This window comes from Idiotropiscis lumnitzeri, chromosome 11, assembly GCF_059441095.1.
Source record: "Idiotropiscis lumnitzeri isolate Australia: NSW breed Sydney's pygmy pipehorse chromosome 11, RoL_Ilum_1.0, whole genome shotgun sequence".
Lineage (NCBI taxonomy): Eukaryota > Metazoa > Chordata > Actinopteri > Syngnathiformes > Syngnathidae > Idiotropiscis > Idiotropiscis lumnitzeri.
Window position 1 is genome coordinate 2,085,030 of NC_142401.1, and position 25,299 is coordinate 2,110,328.

The window sequence follows — 25,299 nt, forward strand, 5'->3', positions numbered from 1 at the left end:
TATGATCTTTATGTCCGCTTTTCCCTCCACCCAAGACATGATGTCAAATTCGGATGGATATCCAAAAATGATTCTTTATTCTGAGTCAAGATATAAACATCATATGATACAATAAACACAAAGTACCTCCCAATATGGGAGAAAAAGGTTTCAAGTTCAAAATTTGCAGTTTGATCAGGATTGTCCCGCAGGCAGTACAGTACGACAGTTCACAATCAACTCAATCATGGCATAAATAACAACAGTATTATGGGTCGGAAGTTCTTTCCAAAAAAAAAAAAAATACAACAGTGACATCAAAAAACACCCAACTCAAGCGTAAATTGCAAACTGGACTTTCGAGACCAGAAATACCAGCGCGTTAGTGCCTTTTGTTTGTGATTCCTGGACTGAAACGGGCCTTGAAAGGACCAGTGTGTATCATTTGGTGAGCAGGGAAAACAAAGAAACTTTTGTGTCAAACATTTACGATAGCCACGTTACGAAATTGTTGATGCAACTTTAAGGATGATCGTATTTTGTTCCTCGGCTTTTTCTGTAGCGCGGAGTGGAATTTGATTTGGAAGACAACCTCCATCCATCCATTCTTTGTTGCGGCCTCCTCCTCCTCTTTGTGGTTTGTACTTTAGTGCAGCACCAGGTAATGCGTCGTCCAGTGATCCAAACGGCCAGAATTGTCCAACGGGCAATTTCTGCTCATCATTATCGTTAATAATTTCGGAATGTGACGATAATATTCCACTTGTGTTGCTCCGTTTTGGATTTAGGCTTCCGATGAGGCCTGTGGTCTGAGCTGGGCCTTCTCCATGGTGGTTCCGTATGGATCGGACCGTTTGAAGAAGCCCATCTGGAGCAATACAGAACAAAAGAACACGTTTATGTTTTTGTGTTGATTTTGGTTTCGTATTTAGTTTCAGTTTTTCCTTGTATTCCTTTATGGGTCTCGTTAGCTTATTGTGTCCACCTGTGCTCGTTTATCCAATCCCTTGTGTTAGCCAATCAGCTCCCTCCAACATTTGGTGTCTTGTCCAGGTTGCTGATACATGATGTTGATGATATTTTAGAATTGGAGCTCTTTAAAAATATTTTAAATGAGTCGGTGAAGCACAAATCTCATCTAAGAGCGCAAATGAGGTGGTCTTGAAACTTGAGTAGAAAGACCACACCGGGAAGAATCTCGACTTTGGGGCGCAAACACAAACATTTATCCCCCAGACAGGATTTTGTACGATCGTTACCTTGTACAGCAGATAGACGAGCAGTGAGAGTAAAAGCAGGCCCGCTAGAACGGCGAGGATGATGATCCACACGGGAACATAGAACAGGCTGTCCGCTTTGTTCCACAGCACCGACGTCACCACCTGAGAAAGAGAACGCCATCACGCGCTCAGTCGAGTCGACGCAACAAAACGGTAAATAAGAGAAGCTGCCAAAACGACGTACCTTTTTCGACCCAGATTGTTTGGATTTTGGAAGAATGGAGTAGGGCATCTTGTCGACGGTGAAATTAACAGAACACTCCAAAACGTACTGCTTGAAGGCCCTCTGACAATGAGCAGAAAAAAGATACACATGAAGACTTAAGCGCTCACTGGGGAGAAGGAGATACGCAAAGTCTGCTGAAAGTTTTGCAGGAGTGGAAAAGTGAAGATGTCATTGTAAAATATCGTTGCAGAAATTGGGAGGGGGCGGGGCTTTCTTGAGGGGTCTGCAAGCACAAATTATTTGAGCTCAGTCTGTGGCAGGGATCTTAGTTTAGCGACGAGAATAATTGTCTTCTATGGTTTTGCTTGTTGTTGCTGACGGAACAAATACATTTTGGGGGAAAAATATCAACTCTTGTTTTTATATTCTTGTATGTCACCACACAAAAAACTATAAACGAGTTTAAGAAAGCATCCAATCATTTCAATCAGGTGTGTTGACAGATGGTAAACACCTGCGCTTGAGGAACAGGATTGAAGACCCCTGCTGTAAGCGAGTCATTACATACTGGGGGTGAGGGCTCCGACTCGCCACCAGAGGGCAGTATAATTACTCCTTGGGTGTTCCTCATGCAACATGAGTGTCCCAACGCAGTCCCTTGTGGCAAGTGTCGTGCCTGTTTTCCAACTCTCCCGACTCAAATGATCAGGATTGTTATCATGCTTCTTCGGAGCTTGCTGATGAGCTCATCGTTTGAATCGGGAGAGATGGAAAACAGGCACAAAAGTGGCCCTTGAGGACCGGAGCTGGACAATGCCTGTCGTAGACTCTTCACATGCAGGAATAATCATTGGATGAGCCAGCTGGGGAAATTGTGGACTCACCTCGAGGAACGTCTCTGCCCAAAGTCTGGAGTGAACACTCAGGATAACGCTGGCTCCTCTCTCCAGCAGCCCAATGTGACACTCAAGCCGCCAGCACTCCACAGTCGAGCATGTCTGTGATGGAACACAGGGAACATCATCCATGTGGCATTTCACAACACTGTACTGCATTTATTTTGTCACATAATTGAATTATTTTGGTGGCTTCTTGCCACATAACTGAATTATTATTTCTCTTTGGGGACATCTTGAATGTGGTTGAACGGCACAAACGATGGGCAGTCTACAAACAGACGTCATGTACTGTATAAGTTGCGCAACAAGCAGCCCAGTACACCACAAAGATAATTAACTTCCTCTCCTAAGCACAGCAGACAGCCGCCGATACGGACCAGGGCTCGTTAGATTCCCATTTCCTGTGTTAATTGCAACTATCGCATGTGAATCGAAATGCTTTACAAGCACAGAAGCTTTGCAATGGTCTTCTGTCTTCCGTGGCGCTCAATCAACGGCCATGTACAGTATTTATGGGGGGGGGGACAAGAGGAAAAAAGGCCACATGCTGATGAAACAGTTTAAACATTCAAAACGCAATACAGGCTAGTCAAGTCTACTCAAACACCGATATTTGGCACGTTGCCGATTATCGGCCGGGCTGATTTTTTTCAAGACCGATAGATTAAAAACTGGTAAATTTTGGTTCTCTGCAGCACACTTCTCTCTCTTTCTGCTGTGCTGGTGACCCCGCCTGCAGAAGCAGGTCGACCCGCCCACAGCACCATCTGATTGGTTCCTTGTAGCAGCCAATCAGCAGAAAGCCGCCTGTTTGTTTTTTATTGAACTAGAAAACTTGCAGCTGAGCCTGGGAGCTCCGCTTACTTTTTGTACAACTTTTATAACTAAGTTGTCTATTTTCTTCCTCCATGGCTTATTGGTATCGGTCCTGAAAAAAGCATATCGGTCTATCACAACTACGATGCAATTTCTATTACATTGCAAACAATAAAATTTCGAATCACCAAGTTTCCTTGTCCAGTCATGGGACCTTTGACCTCCCGCTTCTGGATATGACGTTCCGAGCTAGATTGCAGAGATGAGGGACTCCTTGAAGCTGGAGGCTGAAGCTTTGTGCAGAAACACACGAAGAGTCATTTGCAGTCAGACGAAACAGGCTGCGGTGCACTTTGAGACCGTGGCGTGTGCTTTGCATTGGTACGAGCGTTTTTCACCTTGAGTTTCAGTGCATTCAGGGTGCGTTTGGAAGTGCAGCTGACGGGCCCGACAGTGACCACCTCCACCGGGTAGAGCAGGTCGTGGCCGTGAGCCCTGAGAGGACATCTCACCTCCAATGTGGACTGACTGACAAGACTGGGGCCATTGTTGACCAACTGAGGAGAAGAAAATCATTTTGAAAAAAAAAAGAAGATGCAGCCACTCACACGGCCAAAATAACGTAAATAAACGTAAAAAAATAAAGTTCATCAGGCGCAAGAAGCGGCAGGTTTTAGAAGGCTTCTCCAGATCTAGAACTGATAGAGTATGAAGGGCATATAAAAATAAAAATAATTAAAAAATTCAAACAAAACAAAGTATTTTAGAAAGGATAAATTCCGTGAGAAAATGGTGTGCCACCTCATAGACGTGTTGAAGCTCGGGGCCGATGTCCTGCTCGTCCGTCAGACTCTGACGGATACTCCAATTGGGGGGAGGGAGGAAGACTTTGTCTGGCCGGGAAACCCTGAACACGTTTCAATGTTTCAAACGCAAAAGAAGAATGAACACAAAATCATCCGAGACGTCTCACCCCTGCAGAATAACGTCAGCCACCGCGGCTACCTCCAACTGGAACACAACTAAGTCGCTCTCGGAGTTATTTGCGTTTTTACTATAAGACACACACAGAAGAGGAACAATTCAGAGATATTCGTTGCCTGAAAAAAAAAAAAAACAAGTCATCTGGATGAATCTTAAGAAATGTTGATGTGGACACTTTCGTTTACGTCAATGGTTAAAAAACACACCCCAATGAATTTCATTTCAAAAGTCAATTCATTGCACTGATTCGAGATTTTGAATTACTGTTATTCAAATTGTAATAGCTTCAATTTTGTGTCCTAATTGAACTTTCATGATGTGCAAGATGTTTTCTGAAGACGCAAATTCCATAATTGAATATGTAAGACTTTTCTCTTGTTGCTTAATATGACTGCCCCCGCGACCCCCTACCTTCTTAATTGCAGCTCAAATTCGACAGTCTTATGAGTGTCTGTGAGTCTGGGAACAGTAAAGCGGAGACCGGCCCAGAACTAGGAAAGAAAAATGTGGGATTAATATTGGGATGGAATGACACGAAAAAAAAAGACATTTTGATATCCAACATTAGCTCATAACAAGGCACCAGAAACTCTCTTGAAAACTCTGTGAAGTCAAAAACAAATATGTCTTCTAAATTCAACACACCACTGAGAAGAGTGTTGTCAACATCCTAGCCAAATTTGAAAGATTAAAAAAAAATAATAAATCTTGTCTCCTTTCTCAAACTTGCTTTGACTTAATCGTTGTGTAAGAAAATAAATCAAGAACATGTGAGAAGTCGATGAGTTCTTACGTTCGTGCCGGGTTTCATGGGATTCCCCAGATCGCAGATGAGGAAGCGGGTGTTGTTTTCGGCCTCGTAGCTGCACGTTAGCTGGGTCAGACTCTGGAACACAACAAAATAGAAAACAAGACAAGAGAAATACAGGGAGTCAAGCATTTCTGAATGTGAATGAATGAACAGAACTCAATTGGCAGTAAAATTCAACACTGAAACTAAATTTAATTTTTAGGTGAGAAAGGGAAAAACAAAGAACCACTATATAATTATTTCCGTGTTTTTATGCTTTTTTTTTTGGTCATTCTCACAGCATTGTTTCGCGTTATCCCGCTGTAGTCGGCCTCTTCAGGAAGTCGAACATAGAGCTCAGCCTCGTAGGCTCCGCCTTCTCCCTCGTTTCTGGCGTTGAAGGCGAGGCTCAGGGAGTTTTCATCACCCAGGTAAACTTCTTTTCTGTCACTGCGGGAGGAAAAAAACAGCATCATTAAAATCATTTGCATTGTAATCATTTAGTTGTCGCTCTAAAAAAAAAAAGCTAATAGTTTCAAGTTTTGATCAATAATTTTTTTTCTACCTTGCTAAAAGCCAGTGCAGTCTTTTAAAATGATTATAAAATGTCACGAGAAGCACGTTTCCAAAGTCCTCACAATCTGTCTTTGTGAGGACGAGCCTCCCGAGACCACTTTTATGCTTAACTGTCCACGACCGACCGAGGAAATGACCCGCATCAGCAAACGGGCTCCACCTTCTTGTGCTTGAGAACAGTGACGCCGCTGTGTGCAAAAAAAAATAAATTGTGACGAATACCATAGCACGCTCCAACCATTTTTTTTTTCTTTTAAGTCACCAGAACAGAAAAAAAAGTCTGGTTAGGTCTGAAGATCTTTGACTTGCCATTTCCTCCCGCCTTCCCCCGCTTTGCACAAGGTCTGAACACGACGGCCGCTTGCAAGGTAGGACCGGCAGCTGAATTGAATTGGGCCACGCTGAGGAAGTGACGCGGGTACGAAATGCCGAGCAAATCTCGGGAGGTTCTATTCCGTCAAACTGCCGATTCATGTCAGGGCGCTCCCACGACGGCGACGACCGATGACAAACGGTCACCGTGGCAACGTTTTGCGATCTGATTAGCTTTCTTCTTGATGCGACCTCATAATAGACCCGAAGAGGAGCAAATGTTATTTCCAGCCTTGCAACAAGTCGCATGACGCTTATTTATCTTCCTTTGACATCCAAGCACAAAGCACCGTGTGCAAGTTTACAATCTTTGCTGAATGTGTTTTCTTGGCCGCTCAGCCATGTTTGAATTATTATTCTCTGCGGTGCACGGCCAGTCCAAGTGAACCGGGACTTTGTTCGAATCTAAATTTTATTTATGGACGGCACTTTCCATACTTAAAAAATGCTACACTTTGCAGACATTTCACCGTCTTTCCGTGTAGTGCACATTTTGGTTTGGTGTGTTCCCGTTTCCTCCGCGGTCGTCTCTCTCCCAGTTCGTGTTTTGCATCACACCACTTTACTTTCACTTCCCTCGCTCGTCGCTACCTTGGGCAAGGGTCGCGACATCGAGCCATTAATTTACTCGTCCATGTGGGAATGAACATGGCCAACGTGTCCTTCAAAAAGTAGATTCCACAAGAAAAATAAGGAGACGTGAACATTTGCATCCATTTGCTTCATGAGTGAGCTCGATCGCAGACTCACGTTAAGTTTGTGGAATCAGTTTAAAAAAAAAAATCGAAAGGTGAGTTTCTCTCACCCATAAACGGCCAACTTGAGATCAGGGACGCAGATGTTGTCGTCTCCGCAATCCAGTTGAATCTGGGCCTGAAAGAAATGGATAAAGATTTTAAGGAGGTGGAATTTTAAAGACAGCACAACCGGTCGAATCGTGATTTAATGAAAGGATAAGCGAGGATAACGTCGACACGCCGTCAGCCGCGATCCACAAAGCTGGTGGAGGTACGCGTTTTATGTCGGCACGAGAAGAGGAACGGACTTCTGTGGGAAACGCAATTGGAGCAAGTGAGACCATACGAGCAGAATGAAAGATGATTGCAATCGAAGCAATGATTGCATTTTTGAGGGAGAGCTCATCGTAAGCACAACATTCACATTTCATCGAGCTGAATTTCTTTTGAAGGTCGTACATGAGCGATGAAGCCAAGAGGAATGTCGTTTCGTTTCTATAGTGCGTCTTTCATGCCTTATTATTTATTTTCCTTTTTTTTTTCTGCCAACCGTCCGTCTCCGTGCCGGACTCGACAGTTATTGTTACCCGCTTCTCTGCAACATATGGGAGACATTAGATTGGAAAAGAATGCCGCCGACGCCAAAGAATCAGTCTGGCAATAGTTAAAATCGTCTCCAGGAAGATTCACTTTCAAGTTTCGGATTTTATTTGCACTCAAGGATATTGGCCATTTAACACCAAACACAAATGTTCTCCATCATCTCAATTTTAATTTTATTTATTTATTTTTTCTTCTTGACGTTTGCCAGCCGCGTTCGCCCGCTTCTCAACAGATGGACGTTATAAGACAGAAAACAACAATAATGACACAATTAGAAACAGTTTGCTGGGGGGGCAGATTGTTTTCTTCTCATTGGGGGGGGCGTATCAGAAAATAATCGAGAAGCACTGAACTAGATGGATGGATGCATGCCATGCAAAGCCTACCGCCATAGTCTACATTAAAAAAAAAACATCTGCATATGTGTCCCGGGGAGCATGACTTCATTTGTGACTGCGACATTTCATGGCTTAATAATGTTGAGTCGATGCCAACTTGTAGAGCATTAAAAATAAATAAATAAATAAATAAAAAATACTGTAATGTGTCAACTCTCGATTAAGAACATGAGCCCATCGATGGTTTGTGTGCTTCTGATCACTGATAAATGAATCCGAAAGCTGTCCTTCCGTTGCAAGCGAAGCGATGCAAGAACAAAAACAGATGAGGATGATCGTGTTCCCTTGAAGGTTGCCAGCCGTTCGCGTGTCCGGCTGTAAAGTAACGAGCCCATGATGCGATGTACACGTTCCCACAAGCACAGATCAACTTATATCACATGCACGACATGTGCACGTGCTCGCAGATGCCGCACGGGCGACACCAACATGTACGAGCAAACCGCGTCCAGATGTCTCAAAAGTGAGCGCCAGTGTCACTTGCCCTCGTGTCTTTTTGCTCACCAGTCCGATACGGAGAGCAGATGGAGACCAAAGTCCAGCCATTGGCTCTTGGCCTATTGGGGTTGCGCCGAAACCTTCAACCCGATGAGCTTCGCTACAATAAAAGGGGACGGTGCGTTTAATGTGACTCTCAAAATGGTTGCCAGTAACCTCTGTGAGTGCAATTTGAAATTTACATCATACTAAAAGCAAACGGTGGAAGATGAGCGCCAGTTTTAGTCAGGTAGCCATCACGTCATCAGCGACAGGTTCGCTCAAATGGAAAGAATCTTAAATGCTGACATTACAGAGCACGAGGTGTGTGGGACCAGATTGGAGAGATTTTTCCTTGCATCTTGTCCAGCAGGGGTGTCAAACTCAAATACACGGTGGGTTGAAAACTAAAACTTGAACAAAGCTGCGGACCGGTGTTTAATTTTTTAAAAATATAACTGCAGAATTTTTTTTTTTAAATCTAAAATTTTATTATCATTATAAGTGATTTTATTGATGCAATACAATGTTTAGTTTTTAAAATGACAATTATCATTTTGAATGTAAAATGATATCGTCGTCATTTGATATAGCCTCACGGGCCAAATAGAATTACACCGCAGCCCAAATTTGGCCCGCGGGCCAGAGTTTGACACCCATGTTGTCCAGCAAACTTTGACCTCTGTCCTCATTATGCTGTAAATCGTACCAACCTTCTGCTCTATTAGTTGTTCGGTGTGATAATTCAAGATGGGTCGGAGGCCAAATTGGTCGAGTGGGGCTTGTGGATCCAGGCGAAAGGTCAGACTGATGAGTATGGGGGAGAGTTTATCGCGAAACTCCTCTTCGGCCTGAAATCAGAAGAGATGCACTTGCATGAGGAACGGAGGAGTCAAGAAAGGAAAGCTTTGTGTGAATTGTTTTTCGGAGCCATTCGGTTCTTCCATCGGCGGGAATGTCCGTAAAGACGGAATACAAATTTAAATTGCACCAAAATATTCATGTTGCCGGTTCCGGGTCAAACCAGCTCTTTTCCTGTCAAAGAGCAAAAGACGTTTTTGTCAGTGGTGTCGTTTGATCAGTCATCACTGAGTGATGAGATGATTGCGACTGTCGTCGTTTCAGCTCAGCATTCGCTCGTAAGTGCCTCTAAAAACAACACTTCAAACAAAGTTCAAAACGTCTCCATTTGGAAATGACTTTAACCTTTGTCCAAGAGCAGGAAGGTAATTACGTGCACCCGGTGCTGCAGGTGCCGTGGGATTAAAAGGCCTGCGGGGGCTGCACATTACTTACAGTATCTATACGTTGACCCAAAAAATATTTTAGCACAACAAATATGCAACTTTAAAGTCCCCACTACACAAAATAATTTGAAAAAATCCAGTTGAGAGAAAATGAACGTATCTTCAAATCATCAAAAATGCTTGAGAACGCTTTTGCTGGAACAATACACCTAAATATTTATAACATCTCAGTGAATAAATTCAGACAAGAGCTGGCTCTCAAGTCAAATTTAATGCTGATCCAAAAAAAAAAAAAGAAAAGATTGTTTGGCATCGGTGGAGGTCTGCATTTTACTGAGTCCAAGTTGCATTTTATGAGACAGCCTGTCGCTGGCAGTCTTTTATCCGACCTATACCAGACCGAGTTCACATTTCTTGGAGTGTCACCAACGACAACATCCGTCAAGATTGTTTGTTGATCGGAGTATGCGTTCGCTGAACATCAATTTCAGATTATTGCTTTGCAACATTGCTTCAGGGCCGATTTTTCCAGTGCATGTTTCCACGGAGTCGAGCTAAGCAAATCGGTGGAATACATTGGACCTTAAATACGTTCCCGAGGTGAGAAAAAAATCAATCATGACGATGACTGACTGACCCGTAGATAGATCTTGCTGTCATGGCACAGGCGATGTCCGTTGGCCAGACTGAAAGACTTAACCAAAGTGGGCAGCTGACTATCCAGAAACAAAGTCCTCCTGACGGAGTCCAACTGGTTCTGTTTCATACTGTCCAGTTGAATTTCCACCAGGAAGTCTAAAAGTGTGCACATATACAAACAAGGCATGACAGTGTGAATTTGCATAAAAGCATACACATTGGCATTGCAGTAATTGTAAAAACTTTTGGGGGGAGGGGGCGTGGCTACAGTAAAGTCAAAAGTCATGCATCGAAGATGACAACGGCACTGAGAACACAGATAATACACGGCGGCAACAAACATGTTTCTTAAATGTCGGAGCCCGACTGGTTTACACAATTGCCTTTTTATCTTGGTGTTAGCAGCCAATTTGACCCTCGGTTAAGTCCCGCATACTTGAGGGCACACAAAGAAAGCAAGGTACTGTAATGGGGACCATGTGTGCGCTTGCTTTTGCGTGCGTGTGCATGTGTTTCACCTAGATGAGATGGGAGGTGTTTTCCATGAGCCAGCAAGCAGAAGCTGACGCTGACGCTGAAAGATGAAGAAAAACGACAATTACAAACGGCAACAGTTTTCAGAAAGTCGCTACAAGATGGTGTATATTCTTATTTGATCTGATCTATGTACTTTTTTTTTTTTTCAAACACTAGAAAAAAAGTCACATCACAGTTGCTGAGAGTTGAGATAGTGGCCAATCATTAATTAATTTATTTATTTATTTCATTTTATTTATTTATTTATTTATTTATCCATTTATTTTTTTCAGTGGACAGAAAGTGACAAAATGGCTGCCTCTGCTAAAAATGGATGGAATTTGCTGCTTAACTTCTATTGCACAAATACAATATTGATCAGAATGCCATATTTAGACTAGTGAATGCATACAGAATATTATTACAAATATTTTATTGTTGTTGATTTCCCCTTTAATCGACCTGTGTGCAACCACGAATGCTAAAGTCTAAAATACGACGTTAAGCTTCGTAAGGCCCAAACGTGACTATATGGAAAGCTTGGCGTAGTTCTCCCTTTCTTCCCCTGCTCGGCCTCCGAAAGCTGCGTTTCTGCATTTGCAGTTAAGAACAGCCTGGACAGGAAATCGGCAAACATGAACTCATTTTAGACTGGACGTTTTCATGAGGGAAAACTTTAAAGAACTGAAATAGAATTGTGACAGGTGTTACATAACAATTGTCACATTTTCCATGTTTGGCTCTTTTCAGACCTCTATTTAAACACCGGTGAAGTCACAAAATTCCCGCAACAGGGGAAAAACACGATGACGTGTAATCATGCCATTAGTATATTAGCAACAAGTCAAGGTTTTTAGAGGAAAGCGGTGGGTGGTCCTACCAAGACACAGAAGCGGTTCCACTCGTTGTGGAAAGCTCACAAAGTTTCTCTTCCTGGTTGAACATCGTTGGCTGGACAGTGAGCGACGCACTTGCGGTCACGATTGGTCGAGACCTGATTGAAGATTCACAAGGCAACGAATCACAAAAGCGTTTTCTGCTGTTCAACAAATCGTTTACACTTCCATGCTTGACACTCACCGGTACAGCACAGATTTGTCAGCCCCAAAAGCACCAACAATAAGGTCTGCAAGAGAGGAAATTTGAGAATTACACTCAGTTCTCAAAGAGGGAATTTGTTTAATATTTGCCTCCAGAGTGGAATGCGGTACCAGGGTAGCCATTTCGATCGAGATCCGTGTTGCCTCGTAGCGCAAAACCAAAGTTGGCAGGGAAGGAGCCGGAAGCCCAGTGGGCAGAGAGAGTCTGAGTGGGCGTGTCCTTCAATCCCCGAGCAGAACCACTGTAAATAAGAACCAGTCCGTGTTGGTCTTCTCCTCCGTAAGGACAGCCGATGGCCATGTCTGATTGCAAACACAAACAGCGAACAATATGAAGCAGCTTGTGAGGGTTTTTTTTTTGCTCGTTTGACGCAATGAGCATTCTCTACAGAGCTGCAATTTGCAGAGCGGCTTCCAGGAAAGAGCAGAAGCCGTGTCGTGCGGGACGTCTGACTGTCAATGTGTTTGAAGTTTTGCTACAAATATTTTTTTTTTTAAAAAGTCACAGTGTCTTCATCATTTGCTGTGCTTCGTGCGTGCGTGTGATTGATTTTATTTGCTTTTCTCTCATGTCATGGAACAAGCCGTATAAAGATTTTCTAAAACCAGCATCCAAATTATTGCATGAGTCATAAGCGCAACGAGCCGATGACATGCAAAGTCCTGAATCAGAATCCAGCGGCAACTTTAGAGAGCTCCATCAGATGGCATTTCTCGCCAACATTTATTTTGTACAGCCGGGTTTGCATTGTCTTTTTTTATTTTATTTTTTTGGGGTCATTCTGATAAAAGTATCCCAAATGTAGGTCCCTGGTCACCTATTGACATGTGACGATTTTCTGATCCGCCATTTACACGCGACAATCGACGGAAACATCGCTTGATTTATCAAGATGGAGTTCATTCATCAAGTTAGAAAGTTATTTGTGATTGTTTTAACACTTTTATTAACGCAACACCATTAAAAAAAAAAAAAAAAAAAGGAGATATCCAGAGCTGGGCACTTGACCCTTTTTTGCCAGTCAGTCCCCCGCCCACCTCTGTACAGTTCCGGCCTCAACCCGCCTGCCTTATTCATAAAAATTGTCGGCCGCCGCCCCTCGTCCAAGCAGCACATGCAAGAGCCCAGTGGGCAGGTCACAACAAGAACAGCTTACTCAGTACACCCCACTTTTATTTTTTTAAACCCGCACATGAGATCCCACTCACCGGCGAAAGTCAAACTTCTATGTGAAGAACTATCCCATCATTTAAAGGTCATACCATTGAATCCATCCTGGTCGAGGTCACCCAACGGCGCCAGTGAGGTTCCAAAGCGGCCGAACGGCTGCTGGCCGAGGAGATGCTGCAAACTGGGCTCCAGCTGCAACCGTCCCTTCTGGAGGTAAACGTAAACTTTGCCCAACTCCTCCATCCGCCCATTGGACCCTCGCGCCATGAACATCGGAGCGCCCACCACGAGGTCATCGAGTCTGGGCACGAAGTCGGAGCCAACATTTAGAAACGCTAGTCATGGGTGTGAGGGATGAGATTAACGTAAAAGCAATTTGCAATAACAAAGTGATGAATTAATGAATGAATTTATTTATTTATTTGTAATTTGCTGGGGGAATGTCAAAGTGCCAGAGTGTACGTGGACGGCGCGGTTTAACTTAATCCCACTTTAAATTTTTGCCTCTTTTTTTTTTCTTCCTTCCTTTTCGATTGTTTCCGTCATCCGTGCAGTCACTTGATGTACTCACCCGTCATCGTTGATGTCGGTGGCCGCCACCGCGTAGCCAAAGTAGGACCCCATCTGGAAGACATTAAAAACAAGTCGCAGTTAGTCTCTAATTACATCACTCTGGATAGATCTCTTTATTTTCTTTCCATGTTCTCTCTTTTGTACCCTCCAACTTCACCCCAAGAGGCTTCCCTTTAAATCTCTCCATTTTTTACAATCCCCCCGGGTGCCCACTTCTCCGTCTTCAAGGGGGGTGGGGGGGGTTTCAACTCTTCGAGCTTCTGTAACGCGGCGCAAAGGTGGCGGTGTCCTGCGACGCCAAACTCATTTTCGTCCGCTCGTCTGTTTCAATTTCATACGGCACATGATGAATGGGCGTCATATTACGTCTCTGTGTGATTCAACGCGAGGTGATTTGTAGAATTTCCGCGCACAAATCCGATTAGAGGCCCCCGTGAAAGACAAGCCTGAACACCAGAGATTGTCTTACTCTAGCCACTCGTATGAGGAAGATGAAAGAAGGAAAAGGGCAAAAAGGGCAAATCTACTCTGACGTCATATTACAGATTCATACTCAGTCTGTGAAATACGACAACACTTTCTGAAATGATTTTTTTTTTTTTTTAATTGCGCCAAAACATGCATAACGGCACTCGCTAAATTGGCCTGAGGTGTGAGTGTTTGTCTGTCTTTGTGTGCTTGGCTGGCAACCAGTCCGGGGAGAAAAAACACATCACCAAAAACTCCTCATTCTTAAAATAGCGCAAAAGCACACACCTTCTCGGGATATTCACCTTATCGACCGTGCCTGAAAACCAAACCGTTCGTCGCGACGCAATACCCAAGCACTTGAAATTCCACAGCTCTTCGTTCAAAGCCACTCATAACAACGGACACAATCTGAGGTTTCATCCGCCGACTGGGGCTCCTGCCCGAGGTATTTTTGCAGCTGACTTGAAGAGTTCAGTCCAAGAGCCAACAGAGCCGAGAATTCGGCCCCAACGTCACATCGTTCATTACGACCGTTTACTCAGCACCGTTCATGCTGAGCCCGACACTTCTTGACCCCCCCACACATGCAGCAAATGCACGTTTTTAGCTGGCATTACGCTGAATAGGAATTGCGACGGTAATATCGAACACACACACACACGGGAAATACCCAAAACGTGGACCTGGTTGACCTCCGAGCCAACGTGGTTCTGTTGATTCTTGCAGGAGTGGACCAAAAACGGACGTCACAGGAAATTATTTTATACGGTACACGCCACCCCAAGACGGACATTTTGGAATAAAAGTACCTACGTTATTTCTGTGCTTCAGGTCGTTGACCTGTTGCATCATCCATCTTGTGTTAAGCTTCAAATTAGCAGAAACAACCTCCAATTTTCGGTGACTTTAATTAGTTCTTCCAGAAGTCATTAGCCGAAGGTTCTCGTACTTTTCCCACCCGAGACGTGTGCCAAATTAAAATGTTTTTTTGTTTGTTTGTGTGATTAAATTAAATGAAAGCAGATTGTGTTTGTTTTTTGTCGCAGAACATCAGAGCCAATTTTTATGACAAGCATGCCGAAATGCCCAAAATGATTCACATGCTTTCCCTTTGTAAGTGTCATCCATCCGTTTTCCAAAGTGCTTATTTTGTTCGGCAGCACAAGACTTCTGGGAGCTGATTTATGTGAAGAGGTAGCGAGCAACCGCGATGACCGTGAACGCCAATAACAAGGCTTGTACTGAATAAACATGCTTATTTGCAGAGATGAGACTTTACCCTACTTTGCCGAGCCGTCCTCCGTCCGCAACCTGGGCAACCTTGCGTCAACGTCCCTCAGTCCTTATTCATAAAAATAATCGGCCTTCGTCCTTGTCCTTTTAAAGCGCTTCCGTCCTTACTCTTCCACCCATCCCAAACTCCGCCCTCCGTTCCCAAAATGGCCGTCCATCCGGACAGTCCGATCCATATGGGACAAAATGCGCATTATAAGTGGAAAAATCCACCCCGGCTCGACCAAGAAGACAATGGGTCAGTGTTGGTAAACGTAAGCTCAGGTTGTGATCTGGTATCGGCGACTCTCCGCAGGCAAAATTCCTTCCTTGACACACCACGTGAAAGACAAAATTGTTCATACTTGCTCTCCTGTCACGTTGAGCAGTGATTTCAGATCCCTCGCATTGAAGATGGACACCTACGAGACAGTTTTTGATCACAAATCATTGTTCGGGAAGCTTTTGTGATGTTCTTGTCGTCTTCATTCGTGAATACGGGAAATGAATCAATTGAGTTGAACTCCTTACGACACCATACAGCATGAGTCCTTTCGGAACTCCTGTGATGAAATCTGCAACAAAGACAGCGAGTAGCAAAAGGTTAGAAGTCAGAACGAAAGACTGAAACAATGTTCGCACTTTTTTTTTTTCTAAAACGTCAGGAGACACACTCAGTCATGTGTGCGGAGACTAAGTGGTTCTGGAGTTGAGAGGGTCAACAAACCCGACGCTCGTGTGTTTTCAGACTCTACACTGTCAACATAACCCTCACCTTCCTCATCATCCCCACTGAACTCGCCGCCAGCCACGGAATAACCTGTAGGGAGATGAGGCACATTGGAGACGGTTTGGAAAACATGCAGCACTGTTACATTTACATCCAGCACTCACTGCAATTAAGAAGAAATGCTGTGTCCTGATGGAAAGGAAAACGGAAATTATATTTATATATATATATATATATATATATATATATATATATATATTGGCAAAAACTTTGCAAATTAAAACGGAACAGACCCAAGAGAAAAAAAAAATCTAGATTTATTTTGTGTATTTTCTGAACTATTGAGCGCCCCCTACTGGTGAAAGAAAAATCCACAGAAAAGCCGCACCGTTGTATTAGCTGCATTGTTCAAAATCGAGGAAAAAAGTAGCAGCTTATAGTCCAGAAAATACGGCAAGTGTTGTGAAAAAGAAAAATAGAAACTCCTTTCAATAATATGCAAAACTACCACCAAAATAACAATATCACGATCTACTACATTACATTGGTAACTTCATGTGTATTATTATCTTTGTAAAGAGAGAATTTTTAAAACAGGTCTTGCATTGGAACTCAGGATGTACGTGTACCTAACATGTCCTGTGAGTGTACCGTGTGGCAATTTGTGGCGTGAATAGCTCCGTTGTACATTGAATACAATAATAGTTGATTACCCAAGTAACTATCATCGTAGCTTCCCTGCACCTGGCCGGTTTGAATCTGCCCAGCAACCGACAGTAAAAAATATGAAGGGTAGTAAGCCTTGACGATCTCGTCTGGCGTGGCTGATATCAGCTGACCTAGAAGATTTTAGGGTCAAATGGCGTATCTGGCAATTGGTCATAGAATATGGGCATTTTTGTTCTTTTTTTTTTATCCACGTTCATTTGCGCTCACCTTGCCAGTAAAAGCTGCCTGGTCCACCAAGAACAACCCTTCCGTCCTGATACACATAAGCGCAGGAATTTGTGAGAAAGCAGCTTCTTCAAAAGCGACAATAAACTCTTGTAGGCCGTTCTGCACACTTTAATCTCCACTGCCTATTTCGGTCAAAACGCAACAACGGTTTTTGGGATGAATAACAAATATTGCCCCTACCTTGGTGAAGTCAGAACTAAATCCTCCTTGACAATAGCCCTGTCCTGCAGCTCCATGTCTTTCTGCAGTGAAAAACCCCACACAGATTTTGAAAACATGTTTTTTTCGGCATTAATTGACTAAAAGACCACATCATCTAAATTGAAGTTAATTGGAATAACAGTAATCATGTGGGCAGAAAGTACAACGATGCACATTTGAGTAAATGTAATAACGCCTTCAGATAAGCAACAGATACTCGTGACTGAGCCGTTATTGCTCCTCTCAGCATTTGTTGATATTCTTGGAAGACATGCAAAAATACCATTTTTAGAACAACACTTTTTTTTTATATTGTAACAAAAACCTCAGTAACACACTCATGACTTCAATCCAATTGAATTCTAATTCGTAACATTGTAATACCTCACCTGTCCGACAGGGGGCATACTCCACAAATGATTTGAGGCTGTCCGCAGAGAGGTAACACGTTCCGGTCATATCAGCAAAGGGCGTGTCATGTTCGGTCCTCCAATAATATCTGGGAGCACAAGCCTGAAAGCCACACACGGGAGAAAAAAAAAGAAATTCAAACAAATAACAGGAGCATCAGAGCGTAACATTTTATTCACCTGTGTGCGTGTGCAATGCTTACCAGAATATTGTTGCCATGGGAACGCACAGTTGCTCCAAACCACTGATGGGACTTGAACTCCACTTGAGTGTTCACATCTTTTACATAGAAATACTGATCACCTATATATAAAAAAAAGGCACAAAACAAAGTCATTCATTCACAAAACGTGTGTTAAGTAGTGTTGCTTGGAGAACATTTACTCAACAAACAGCCATCAAAAACAGACGGCAACAAAAGTGACCCAACCACAAAGTAAAAAACTCTCTCTCTCTTTCTTTCTCCGGTGTGGTAAGTGAGCCTGCTCCCGGCGTAGTCGATAAAAACACAACTGCAGTGGGAGTAATAGCAGCAGTTGTCACGTTGACCGAGAGTGCATGTTCCCAACGTGTTCTTCCTCTTGTAATTGTTGCTTCTGTTTGGAGAGGAGCAGCCAACAACAACAGCATCACTTCTGCTAATAATATGTGTCCGTCCGTCCATTTCCGGTCCCGCTTATCTTTATAAGGTTCGCGAGCCACTTGCAGCCTTTCCCGGCTGACTTTGGGCTCGAGGCCAGTTGCAGGCGATAGTTATGGAGTAACATTGAACAAAATATAAATCATGACGTGTTTATTATTGTTTTTGATGTATTTATTGTTGTATACGTGAGGGTTTTTTTTCTCATCCCACTACTGGTGAAAATCGGTACTGCATATTAAACTGAAAGTGAATAAATTCATGTTGGCAAATCAATTGTTGGGTTCTTTTGGGTCAAAGGATCCATCACAGTTCGGGGAAAACTTGTCAAAATGTCTGAGGGGAAACGTGACACACTTACAACATTACATGAGTGCGTCAAATAAAGGAGCTCCTGTGCTCCTCAAATGCCGACCTCTTTATCACTTCCTGCCCCTCTGACGGAGATGATTATCTCTTTCGGGGCTGGGGGCACCACAGATCCTCTGGGGCCCTCGGCCCAGTGGCGGCTCGACCCTAATTTGAGCGCCACACTCGGCCCGAGTCCAATTGGAAAATCACACTGGCGGCATAATCCATTGGCATCCCGCCGTTATCAAAACACACATGAAAGGCTGCTTGCAATCCAAACAGAACGACTGGATTCGGGTCTTTCAAACGGCAGGGAGCCACACTTCTGACCTTCGGGTCGAGCGCCGGGCCAGCTCACTCAAGTTGCCCCCATAACTTTTGCAACTAATTATAACGTGGATGGTTGCACACAGCTGCGTTTATTCCATAGACGTGTCCGTTCGTTTTAATCGTCGCATTAGCTGTACTTGAAAACGTAACCTACCGGTGCGATTAGCTTGCTGAGTAAATATTATCCTGTAAATACTCGCTGTTAGTATTTTTCCACGTTGTCAGGTGAAGTCATGGGGACAGTCCACTTGATTTACCTTGCTGGTCAAAGTTGATAATGGTGCAGTTGGTTTGGCTCCAGTGGCACAAGAAGACGGCGCCTCCTTCGGTGATGCCGGCTTGGCTGGTGTTGGCTTTTGGAGCGCCGATCAAAATGCTCACGCTGCACAGCAGAAAGGAAGAAAAAAAATCATCTTGTGGTGAGGAACTGAGTCACAAAAGACACATCGCTCACAGAAGGAAGAGTCATTTCTATTATTTTGCCATTAGCGTGGCCGATGTGGCAGGCGATCAATCCGAAATTTTCTTGGATTGTCTCGGACCGCATCACGATAATGAAAAAAACATAGCCGAGTGTATAAGACGCAGATGTTTGAAGAAGTATATTAGTGCTGATTTCTCCTATCGTGGCCAATACCTCGGTTCATTCGGTCACGTATGGAAATATATTTCAAATGGATTCCCATAATGCGCGCACGAGTTGCAAATGTTTGAACGAAATTCCCTAAATTCGGACTGAGAGTGAATAAGGCAACTTTCAATAATGGTGGCTGATGACATTAACAGAGATCAGACTGAGTGTGTCCTCCCACCACCTCCATCTTTCCAAAGTTGAAGGAATATTAATGCGGTCAATTTAAATAACTTTTTAGGCTCCGTGGCTTGAACGTGTCGCTAAAACAAAGATAGAACCTCTCATTTATCAAGGACACAAAAAGAAGACCATATGCAACACCTTTATTTTCATTTTTCATTTTTTTTTTTTTTAATCATCGTAGATCGTAATTTTATTGCATTGCGAGATAATTTTTTAACGCCTTTTTTAAAAATATTTTAGCTGGACTCATCCGCCCGTCATTTTGAATGGGATTTTTTTTATTATTATTATTTATAATCCTGATTTAAATAAGATTTGCTCCGATTGTTTTTTTCATGGCATTCTTTTTAACATGGTACATTAGTAAATAGGGAAAGTAAATGATAAACATCGTCATTGAGTTCAAGCTTTTATCGCAACAATGGAGACACACAGAGTCCTCCATGAACCAAGAAGCTAACTGATGGAAAGATAAACAAACAAACACAAATTTCATTCATTCTTTCATTCATCATTGATTTTTTTTTTGGGGTCACTTTTGATTAATTCAATTCATTTTGCTGTGTGATGCTGATTGTATGACCTGCTCTGAGGGTAATTTATTAAGTGACATTTTTGAAAGGGTGCGTTGTTGAGACATGAATTGGATGATTGTTCATTATATTGTGCACTCAAAAATTGTTCTATCAGGGAATTAGGTCATATTCTGAAACATAATTCATCCCATTTTTAGCTAAAGAAAAATGGCGGTATTCTACTTTATCGGAATATTGCTTACCTCCCACAATCATTATTTCCTGACCTAATTCCAGTCTTGTGACTATACTGAAATTCAAGCTGTTTTTCTCTCCCTTGTCACGACTTCAATATGTTCATATATTTCAGTTACAAAAAAAAAAAGTAGAACTGAATGTAAACATGAGTTAAACGTGTATACAAAGATGGTGAAGTGATGAACACAAAACCAGCTAAATAGTTTAGTGATCGTCAGAATGCATGAATGCAGCAGAAGCAATGTCTTAACCTCTTTAGCAGAAAGAAAACATTCTCCGCCTGGAAAGCGGCCTCTTCCTGTTGTCTTGTTTACTTACAACACGGCAAGAATGGTTGGATTCACATTGCTCCGTCACGAGCTAAATCATTCCATGTCAAATGCTTCGAATTCAGCATTGTCATAATGAGTCCTCACTCTGCCCTTCCAATCTCCGCATACTCGTCAGTTCAGAAGAGGGGGGGGGGGGAATCCAAATAAACCAATTTCAAATGCTAGCTATGAATGCTTCAAAAAATAATGCTGAATAAAAACAGAACGAGTCATAGCACAGAAGTTATACTTATCGAGTATCATGGAGAAATTGAACTCTTACAACATTGCTGTGCTCATGTTTTTTTAAATCCTCCAGTCCTCGGGTTATTGTAAACAAGAACTAAAGATTCCAAGCAACAGCTGAGGTTGTTTTAGTTGTTCGGGACAAGGCAGATAATACACTTTGCTGCCTGGGTTACATGTGATGAGTTGATGATGATCATCGATTGTTAATTAATGTGAAGTAACTGTTTTATTTTTTATTATTGTGGTCATCTTTTCACTTTGTTATAATTCATGTGTGTTTTCATCGCTCCTCTTTTGAGATTATGAGCCGTTTGTCCATATTTTTCATTTATTTGTTGTTCTTTTCAGTTCCCATTGGCCAATAGCATAATTTGTCTGTTCATGTTGACACTGTCCAGTCCACACACGTACACACACGCATCTACCCGCCCCCCCCCACACACACACTCACACGCACACGCACTTCAGCACAATGAGTTGCACTGTCTAAAAAACAAATCCAAGTTAGCTCACTCCACTAAAAGAAGCTTCATTATGACAAAATTTACGCTTGAGTTGATATTTAACATTCACTAAATTGCCTTTACATGAAAATATCTCTGTAAATGTTCACACACATGTGCACCACATCTGTGTCAAACACCTTCAGACAAAGCTGAGACAAATCCAAGGTGACTTCTGAACAACTATTTCAGAATCCTGACGATGTACGACTAAAGCATTTATTTTTTCTTCTTTTTTTTGTCTCGTTCGCTCTTCCTTTTCCCGAAAACGGATTCAAGAGTAAAAAAACGTTCGTTCGGAGAGGATAATAATGACTTTCTTCTCTGCAGTTTCAACCAGTGCTCTTAGAACGACACGACTCACAGACTGGCGTGCATGTCTGTTTCCAATCATTCTTGGACTGGAATCTGGAGTTGCGCGCGTGTGCGTGAGTGCGCGTGCCCGTAAGTGCGCACGTGTGCGCACAGGGGACATATACGTTTCCTTTCAACTGACCTTACCATCTACTTGCTAAGTGTAGAAGAGTAAAGAATATGAATGCTCAATGTTGTCTCCAAATTATAATAATTATAATAATTCACAATCGGAACATAAGAAACATGAATAAATGCTGTTAACTTTTCAAACGCTTTAACTCCAAGTGCTGAAATGTTGAGACGAACCTGGATGAGTTGCTGCTGAAGAACTCCACCGAATATCCAAAATAACTCCCCGGCGGTCCGGTGAAAACGACTCGTTTCTCCGTGTCCAGATTAAAAGCGTCGCAAAAGTGGCTCAGAACCACAACCAGAGCAGGTACTAGCAGCACGGCGAATACACGTTTTCCCCGTGGCCACGCAAATGGAGGTCCAGAAAAGGTGTCCATCTCTCCTTTTGTGCGTCTCTGCTTTCATTGAGTTGCTGTAGCGCAAAACACATCATCCGTCCTGTTCTGTGCGCAGGACACTTTAGGTCTGACCAGAAAGAAATGTCGCGAGTGAGTCTTGCAGCTCGGCCAGGCACAGTGCAATGATCCCGAGTGTGCAGAACGGCCAAGTCAAAGTGGGAAGGGCTCCGTGCATGCAAGCCTCATTTGGGGTGGAGCTTTTCTTTTCAATGACACACCACATTGAAGTCTGCACAAAGCAGGTAACAAATATATTTTCAATGATAACATTTTAATGTGGGACTACCACACAATTAACACTGTTTGGGAAATGAAATTTGGACAATGCCATTTCTATATGTGAGTATGACTTGTTTTTGTTCAGCTTTTAATGCAGAGCTGAGAAGTGGAAAAGCACCGTAATAACATAGTTCAGGTCTTGGCTGAAGACTTGGTGAGTAAACCTGGAAAACCCAGAGGCATCCATCTATCGGCAGCTTCGTCTCATCCTGTTGGAGCTGAAGGTGAAGACTTGCAGATTGACAAGTAGGAATTAGTGTGAGTGTGTGTGTGTTTGTGATTCATACATTACCTGCGAGCCAGGAAAACGTCCCAACAAAGAAAGTCCTGAATCTTAAAGTAGGCGTTACGGCATCCAGCTGTTTGTTTGATAAAGATCTAAGAGCAACATTCTCAAATAATGAAAGTGGAATTGACACCGTTTCTGAATAATGAATGCATAAAATAGAACTCATACTGAGGTGATTGTTTGGTATATTACCATCTAAGTCATTTCCTACCTCTTATCACGTTACGTGTGAGTTACAGATCGTGATGGGAAAATGAAGCTTCATGAAGCACTTGTGATATTTTTTTACTAATTTTGTTGGCGCTCTTGCTTCAAAGATAAAGTGCATCGGAAATGTATTGAATTTATCCACCGCATCTTTAAAACAAGAGCGACGTCTGGAGGAGTTAAAAATGATGACAAGTGCCTTCATGAAGCTTCATTTGTTCATCACTATCCAAACAAATGTTGTTATACTTGAATACTCGTTGTTTATCTGCCGCGTATGCAAATACTCAAGTAAACACTTTCCAGCAATTAACATGAGCAGAGCCGTTACTTCCGGAATTGGGTTGTGGTTGCAGCAGAGAAAATAACCCAACACAGATGTTGGCAATACAAAAGTCGTCCTGTGGGACCCCCCAAGCATTCCCTGGCTAGAAGAGTAACTTAATCCCGGCAGTGTGTCGTGGTTTCCAGAAACTTCCGGTTGCTCTAAGGACAAAATAGTGTGTGTGGCAGACGTTTATCCAGCCTTGTGAGATCGTGTTGTGGAGACAGGCGGTATGTCGGGGAATGGGTTAGGTGTTTTATTTCCGAGGCTTTGAGACGATAGCAAATCACAGTGAGAGTCATAAGGAGTCGTCGGTCAATCAAGTATTCCAACAATGCAATGACAACGCACCCAGGAAGTTAAAAAAAAAACAAAAAAAAAACACACAAAACATGCACACGGAACGATAAAAAAAAAACATGTTTTCCTTGTGTTTGTGTGCTTGTCTCGTTAGGTTATTGGGTCCACCTGGGCTTGTCATCCTCATCGCTCATGTTAACAAATCAGCTTCCGCCTGCCCTTTGTGCCTCTTCAGGTGTTCTTCGTTGTCTCGTCGAATGTTGGTATTTAGTTCCGTGCTTTCTTTCAGCCCACGGCGGTTCATGTCGTCTGCGTTCGCTAGTGATGGGTAGATGAGGCATCCTGTATCGTTTCGACACAGTGACACAATGTGTTGACACTGTGTTGCTGAATACTGACACCTGGTGGACTTGCAGGAAACATTTGACAGGGTCATCTGACACTGATCTGTCAGACTAATTTTATCCAATTCCATTGATTAGCGACGTGATGTGTTTTTATATATCCCATTTCGTATTACTTTCCATCGCACTAATTATTCTCTTTTCTAATTTATATATTTAACTGAATTATTGTTGTATTGCACTGGAGAGGGGAGCTCTCTAATCTCGTTGCACACTTGAGTACAATGACAAAGGGATTTCTGATTCTGATTAGGCATTTGCTTTCACATTATTTTTACATACACGCAATTTCATAAAACAAATCTTTGATATTCGAGACGCAGTTGATAAATTAAGAGAACATCTGTCTGAATGCCCAAGTAAACGTGTTGTGAATGACAATGGACTCATTGTAATTAAAGATTTTTATTAAAAAGAAATGAGTTTCTCCAGCGTTTTGTTATTCAGTCTATTTCTTTTTTTGAGGCAATTTCCCCCGCCTTTGAGAAGATCCTCTCACAAGGCACTGAAGAGGCCGGTGTGCACAACGCCTGTGTGGCTAATATAAATCGGTGAGGGAACGTTGCCTCCATGGACTTCCGGGATAAGAGCGGGTCTTCCGTACGTGCAACGTGTCCTGCTGACATATAGCGCTGCACCTCTGAGTGCGCATCAACAGTGACGTCTTCCATCTTGCGGATCTTTAACGCAAAGTAACGCGCCAATAACTCGATGCTTGTTTTGAGCGTCCATCCTGTTGACAGATGCGCTTCCTGATGAACAGAGTTTGGCGCGCGACCGCTGTGTTGACAGGATTCTGGTAGTGGTCACGTGACTTTCTTAAAGCGGTACGCGCACCGACACGGGGTTTGCCCTGGAAGCTCGGCGCGCGCATCGACGCCTCAGTGTCGCTGGACCCATCACTAGCGTTCGCCATGCCTGGTTGCTCCTATGGTCATAATTATTTTTTTTATTTTTTGGTGGGGGAGGGGGGCTTTCCTAGTACATTGTCTATTTTATTTTCTTAAATACTTTTGAGTTCACTCATGCCTCGCTTCCCTGCATTTGGGTCCCCCGTCACCTCAAACATGACACATGACACACATTATCATTTCACCATTACACACACACAAAAAAATCCGCTCGCTATCTTTGTCATTTAGCGCAGGATTTGGATCTTAAAAGTAAAGAGAGACTTTTTTCCCTTTCAGAATTTTCTACTCAATGTCATTTGATTGTTCAGAAGGCCATGTGCATGCTTGCAAGTCACCATCCACAAATCAGATAACC

General features: G+C 42.9%; 1 protein-coding gene across 2 annotated transcripts; it reads right to left on the minus strand.

Annotated features, from left to right (window-relative positions):
* Positions 1-54: 54 nt before the first annotated feature.
* LOC148326712 (integrin alpha-5-like) lies at positions 55-22,352 on the minus strand. 2 transcript variants are annotated; one of them, XM_088308407.1, is made up of 30 exons: positions 22,003-22,352; positions 18,944-19,068; positions 17,568-17,668; positions 17,344-17,467; positions 16,934-16,995; positions 16,733-16,778; positions 16,510-16,635; positions 15,842-15,886; positions 15,598-15,641; positions 15,432-15,488; positions 13,322-13,374; positions 12,843-13,051; positions 11,691-11,882; positions 11,560-11,605; positions 11,360-11,473; positions 10,482-10,537; positions 9,962-10,119; positions 8,791-8,928; positions 6,668-6,735; positions 5,214-5,364; positions 4,918-5,010; positions 4,536-4,615; positions 4,114-4,194; positions 3,942-4,047; positions 3,539-3,697; positions 3,329-3,433; positions 2,310-2,423; positions 1,444-1,545; positions 1,239-1,361; positions 55-847 (listed from the first exon to the last, which is right to left on the minus strand). In XM_088308407.1, exons 1-30 carry the CDS (start codon positions 22,203-22,205, stop codon positions 764-766), a joined length of 3,165 nt encoding a protein of 1,054 aa, XP_088164533.1. In that variant the 5' UTR covers positions 22,206-22,352; the 3' UTR covers positions 55-763. The 2 variants fall into 2 exon arrangements, with proteins under 2 accessions (XP_088164533.1, XP_088164532.1); XM_088308406.1 differs by having other exon boundaries at positions 11,670-11,882.
* Between the last annotated feature and the right edge of the window lie 2,947 nt (positions 22,353-25,299).